Raw genomic sequence first — 6337 nt, 5'->3', positions numbered from 1 at the left:
ATATGTATATACTTTATAGGGCCTCCGACGCTTCCTTCTAGGTGTTACAAACTTCGTGACAAACTTAATATACCCTGTTCAGGGTTTAAAAATCGAGTATGAAAAGTGTTTCAACGAAGCTCGGGTATAAGTGTATAATATCGAGTGTGGAATATTTTCAAGGCAACACACAACATTAATGTAGACGAATAAATAAATTCGTTTTTCAAAAAACGCAAATTACCGTCATTTTTTGAACACAACTCGTATATTTTTCTTACAGGATCACATTAATCACACACACTTGGATACACCTTCAATTAATACATGCACGGAAATTTGTAGATATGAGTATATGCGTGTATATAAAGGGTAGTCCAATTACATTTGATCTGAATTTGCTGACAAAACTAATTTCGAGCGAAGGATTGTTGAAGAATTTTGGGTAGAGAGTTGAGTAAGAGAATATCATACATATGTGTAAGTAAGTAATATTAAATTATGCAAAATATAGTAATATGAAGAGTCGGTTAGTTATGAAGAGTGATTCACAAATTATAAGAACATTAGTTCAACATTAGCCTAGGGTCTCTAGTACAATGAAGATATTTAAGAAGATTTTTTTATCTACAGAGAGCTCTTTGTCACTAATAACTCCTACGTTAACACATTAGAAGGATATAGGTAACCAGAATGAACCCGAATGTCTAACCAAATACTATCAAATAGGCTACATATATTATTTGCGGGAAAACATACCGTTACCACAACAACAATCAATCACTTTTCAAATGCACTTTTGATATATGTATGTATGATGAGCGCGAAACATATTATGTTTTAAGTTCAAATGCATGCGTACCACCCTATACCTATTTATGTTGTAAATAAACAAATTAATTGAATCTTCTAAAAGGCAAAGGCAAAAGTAACAACACAAAACTTACTTATTGCTGTGTGTGTTCTACTATATGTAGGTTTTTCTTATTGTAGTCGCAAATTTTCCAAGCTTAGCAAAATCAAGGGGCAGCTGCCGCAACGCATAAACGAAAAAAGTTGTCAGTTGATAGCCGCACATCGCACTGTGTTGGCCGGTGAAATTTTAGAATATCGAATAGCACGAAAAATATGCTGTGTGGTGAAGAATAAAAAAAAAAATTAATAAAAGTATAAAAATTAGCAAAAATAAAATATAAAAAAAATATACTATATATTAATAAAAAATAAAAATTTTAGAATTTATAATAATAAAATAAAGAAAAATGTTCAGAAAGTGTTTAACGACTTTTGCACAAACCACAGTAGCAAATCCTGCTGGTTGTCTAATGCCAGTAGTTTGTCGAACTACGAATAGACGCGCTAGGCATAGTAAAGCGCAGAGTCGTCCACCAAAAGTTTTGATAACCGGTAGGTAACTAAGGTTCATATATATCATATGTGGATGAAAGTGAAAAGAAGTAACAGTTTATAAAGGGTGAAAATGATTTTAATGAAAAGTTTATATTCTTCAAAATTCAAAAAGAAGTTCCATAAGAATTCAATATTTGAATTCGTTTTTGAATTGCGAAAAATTGTATGGCTGCAAAAATATTCGCAAAAATCAACAACAATTTCCAATCGCATTGAAACGTGCCAAACATGTGTCTATCCATAGCTGTTTATTGCCATTTATTTATAATATGACCTAATATTTGGAAAATTAGCTCGGAGTGTGCGAATAGATATATACATATTTTATATAATCACGTAGGGGATAAATGGTATACATATTTTGCAAGGAATATATAATAAAACATATACTTTGAGTTTTGATGAAGAAAATTTCATATATTCATAGAAAATGTAGTTCTCCGATAACTCTTTTTTAATAATTGTTGTATTAAAATTACATTTTTTAAAAATTTTTCTAATAAATTATTAATGCACACTCAATAAAATCATTATTATTAATTTATATTGCAAAAATTATCTCTTCCTCCCCTTCACCAGGTGGCCTTGGCCAGCTCGGCATCGAGTGCGCCAAACTTTTGCGCTCTCAATATGGTGCCGAAAGCGTAATACTCTCCGATATCATTAAACCCAGTGATGAGGTGATAAAAAGTGGTCCCTACATATTCGCGGATATTTTAGATTTCAAGGGTCTGCAAAAGATCGTAGTCGACAATCGCATCGATTGGCTGATACACTTCTCCGCATTGTTGAGCGCGATCGGTGAGCAAAATGTGCCGCTAGCGGTGCGGTAAGTACTCAACACTAAGTATATTAACTTTATAAATTATGATAATCCATGATTCCAATTTCTTTTTTTTTTACTTTCTGCTATTAGTTCTTGCATTTTAACCGTCTGCAAGTTGATTTTCTGTCATAATTTAGGAAGACTTTCACTTAGACACGCAAAGTTATTACAAAATAACTGCACAAAGTAATCGCGTGACAACAACAATAATATTTTTTTTACATTCATAAGCAGACAAGCGCATTTATAGTATATTTATGTCGGCAGAAATTTATTTATATGTTTGTCACATTAATTTCTGTTTCGAGTTTTCTTTGCTTCCCCGTACAATTTTTAATTTATTTTTTTCCATAATATTTCAGCGTCAACATCGAGGGTGTGCATAATGTCATCGAACTGGCGAAACAGTACAATTTACGCATTTTTGTGCCAAGCACAATTGGCGCATTCGGCCCAGACAGTCCACGTAATCCAACGCCAAATGTAACAGTGAGTATCTGCAACTTTTTTTATATATCTGCGTCTGAGTTCGAAAAATGTCTATTTAATTACTACAGTTTTAATTTCCGTTTCCTATACAACTAAATATGTTCTTTTTTTATATCACTCATTTATAGATACAACGTCCTCGCACCATTTATGGTGTCTCCAAGGTGCATGCTGAACTCATGGGTGAATATTATTATCACAAATTCGGTTTGGACTTTAGATGTTTGCGCTTCCCGGGTGTCATTTCAAGCGATCCACCAGGTGGTGGCACTACTGGTGAGTTTCCTTATATATTTTTCATATTTTTGAAAAAAAAAATTGGAATTTTTCTTTTGAAATATTTAATATATGTATTTAAGGGTCTTTGATCCATCAGGAGTTTATTGGTATCACAAGAGACAGCGCTCAAAACTGTATAATCGAGATCTTCGTATTTGCAGCGATCTGCCTACAAACCTAACCTAACCTTATATAAAGCAATATTGCACGTCTGCATACTAAATTTCAATTATCCACGAGTAAAGTAAACAAAACCACAATTTAATATTGAAAACAATCAAGAAATTGTCATTATTGCGATTATTGTTTTCACTTTATTAAATATGTGCAATTTTCGAGAGGAAAAATCGTTGCAATTTTCCGTAATTGAGTAGTGACAAAAGAGCAAAAGCATTGTACTGTACAAGTGAAGTGATCAGTAAATTAGAAAATAATGAATTTAACCCAATTTAATTAAGTAAAAATCAAATAGAAAACGCGAAACGAAAGCAATGTAGAAATACGTGTTTAAACTGTCTACTTTAGATTAAAATAAGGTTAAGGTTAAGAAACTTAAAAAGAATATAATATATTCTTACTTTTCTTATTTTTACTAGACTACGCCGTCGCCATTTTCCATGAAGCACTGCGCACCGGCAGATACACCTGCTATTTGCGCCCCGACACACGTCTACCGATGATGTACATTGAAGACTGTTTACGGTGAGTTTAAAACACTTCACTTAGTCACCAAATTCAATTTCACTAATTGCCTCTCGAAACACAATTTTTACAGCGCCTTACTGGAATTCATGCGCGCACCAAAAGAAAAACTGCAACGTCGCGTCTACAATGTGACTGCCATGTCATTCACGCCAGAAGAGTTGGTAGAAGAATTAAGCAAGTATGTGCCCAATTTGCACGTGGCTTACCAGCCGGATAGTCGCCAAGAAATCGCCGATTCATGGCCGCAAGTGTTTGACGATTCTGATGCACGCCGCGACTGGGGTTGGCAGCATAAATACAGTTTGGACAATTTGGTTGATTTCATGGTGAAGGATGTGCAAGAAAACTTTATTAAAGTGGAAAATACCAAAGCATAAAAATTAAAAATAATATTTAACAAACATTATTTAGTGTTTAAGTATTTTAAAATATTAAAATTAAAAAAAATATAAACACTTGCTGCGTTGAAATTTATTTACTGGGTAAATTGTATATATTCATTAGCGGTTCGCCACCAAATTTGGTAGCAAACCTTCCAAAAATTCTTATAGACTCATTAGAGTGCTCCTCTCCACGGAAATCTTTAGTAAAAGGCGAAAGATTTATTCGACAACTGAAGAGAAGCCAGAGTGATTTGATCACAGCCGAGAGAAAGTACTAATTTAAAATTATTTATAAACCATATGCGAACTATAAGACAGTATGCTAGTTAACGAAATTGCATGCTACTCACGTCACAGGCTGCAATAGGGGTTGCATTCATGTCCAGGTATACAAATTTACTCAAGCCTTTGCAAAGTAACAATCTGTGCAAGTCAAGTATAGTTAGATTTTAGACATAAAGAACGCAAAAGGAATGAGTGTAAATAACGGATTTTTAGCTGTTGGATGTTAATGCACTAGTCCTACATACATACATACATATGTACATAACCACATATACATATGTATGTGAATGTATGCAAGGGTCACCAAGATTGTTTTCGTTTTTCGGCAAGGCCACTTTACATGGAGCTCTTAAGATAGTAATAATGAAATTACACTTACACATGCGTTAAATATTATATAATTCTTCTGTGGGTTTGGTATTTACTGGGAATACCGATCGACAATAAATTACTCAAGTTACTCGGCGACGGCGACCGCACAAGCAGCAAATAAACTCAGCTAATTGTACATTTGAATGAATAGTGAATAATAACCAATGTCCAGTAATCCATTAAATACATAGAAAACTGGAAATATTTATTAAACAAATTCTGGAAAACTATAATACTAAATATAACTAAAAATACCTCATTGTAGTTATGAACGAACCTCCAACCTCAGCAAAGCTTTGACCCTGAGGCTTTTGCTATTATGCTTATTCGTCCAATTATAAATGAAATCCAACCCAACAACACCAAGTATTGTTGATTAATATACTTTATAAACAATTCCTGGCACACTTTCTAGTCCTTCATTTGTTAATTTATATAATTTTATAATTAAAGAATACAACAGCAGTAAGCTCGTCAAATAGCTTGGTTTGCTAAAAGGCATGGCGGTATAACTTTGCAAAAGACAGTGTTGCATTTATGTTTAGAGTTTTAATCAAATTTTAATTAATATTATATGCGTATTACAATATAATTTTTTAATATAAATTTTCATTTTTAAAAGCACATTCAATTTAACAATATAAACAGGAATTGTTGATACTTCTATGTGCTATTAATTGCTTCCGCTGTATTGGATGTAGATTTCTACCGATAGATGCTGCTGTAAAAAAAGGATTGTAGTAGTATTCATTACTCATAAAACAAGTTTATTTTTTTTTTAATTAATTATAATATTTAATTAAATAATAAGCGAAATTGAGAATTTATTGAAAAGCTCCCTATTCATTATAAAATAATAAGCAAAGTGTCCTCAATAATGAATTCTTTAATGGTGTTGCCATTTCTCCATGCATTTTATAGTCAGTCTGTGAATAGATTTTTATATTTAAATGCAACTCTGTGGAAGCCTCCGCTGGTGTCAGCAGTTCCGCGTAAATTTCCGCGTCCGTAAGTGTCACATTAAACGAAAATTAAGAAAATTATGGTAAAAAGTACAAATTTTTTATTGAAATGTGATTAATGTGAACATTGGATGTATCGTGCTTCATAATTTAATGAAATATTGAACTTGGCATTGCGTTTAGTGTGTAGTTTCAAGGTAAGTTCAAAAAGAGCCTTAAGCCAGTGGATGTATATATGTACTTCATGCAATATTAGATATGTATACATTATAGTGGTTATGAGGAGTTGTGTTTGGTTAATTAAATGCTTTTGCTTTACTGAATTAAGTTAAGCGAAAGTAGCATTTGTTATTAAAATATTCTATGCATAAAACAATTAGACAAATTTACATACATATACGTATTAGAATTTGATTGCATATGTAGTCGAGGAGAGATATAATAGCGTCATCTAGTGGCTCAAATACAATTCTTGATTAGAATTGTGAACACTTGCTTAGGTATTCACAATAGATCAAATAATTTTAAAATAAATTAAGCATTTCCTTTATAATTGAAACTAATTTTAACCGGAAGTCGCTGCTATAAAACATAGAATATCAACATTATTTATTTTACTAAATAAATGTATGTATTATTATTCTTAA

The 6337-nt window shown here is 32.2% G+C and overlaps 1 protein-coding gene and 1 non-coding gene across 2 annotated transcripts; one reads left to right on the top strand and one right to left on the bottom strand.

Annotated features, from left to right (window-relative positions):
* Positions 1-1064: 1064 nt before the first annotated feature.
* On the top strand, positions 1065-4092 carry LOC105220623 (L-threonine 3-dehydrogenase, mitochondrial). Its single transcript, XM_011197089.3, has 6 exons — positions 1065-1386; positions 1969-2218; positions 2578-2704; positions 2833-2980; positions 3580-3685; positions 3759-4092. Exons 1-6 carry the CDS (start codon positions 1242-1244, stop codon positions 4063-4065), a joined length of 1083 nt encoding a protein of 360 aa, XP_011195391.1. The 5' UTR covers positions 1065-1241; the 3' UTR covers positions 4066-4092.
* Positions 4093-4204: 112 nt separating this feature from the next.
* Positions 4205-4321, bottom strand: LOC114803787 (U5 spliceosomal RNA). The gene has a single exon (XR_003752203.2). It is a non-coding gene; the product is annotated as a U5 spliceosomal RNA (small nuclear RNA).
* Between the last annotated feature and the right edge of the window lie 2016 nt (positions 4322-6337).

This window comes from Zeugodacus cucurbitae, chromosome 4 (assembly GCF_028554725.1).
Source record: "Zeugodacus cucurbitae isolate PBARC_wt_2022May chromosome 4, idZeuCucr1.2, whole genome shotgun sequence".
NCBI classification, from domain to species: Eukaryota; Metazoa; Arthropoda; class Insecta; order Diptera; family Tephritidae; genus Zeugodacus; species Zeugodacus cucurbitae.
This window is presented reverse-complemented; position numbering and strand designations above follow the sequence as displayed.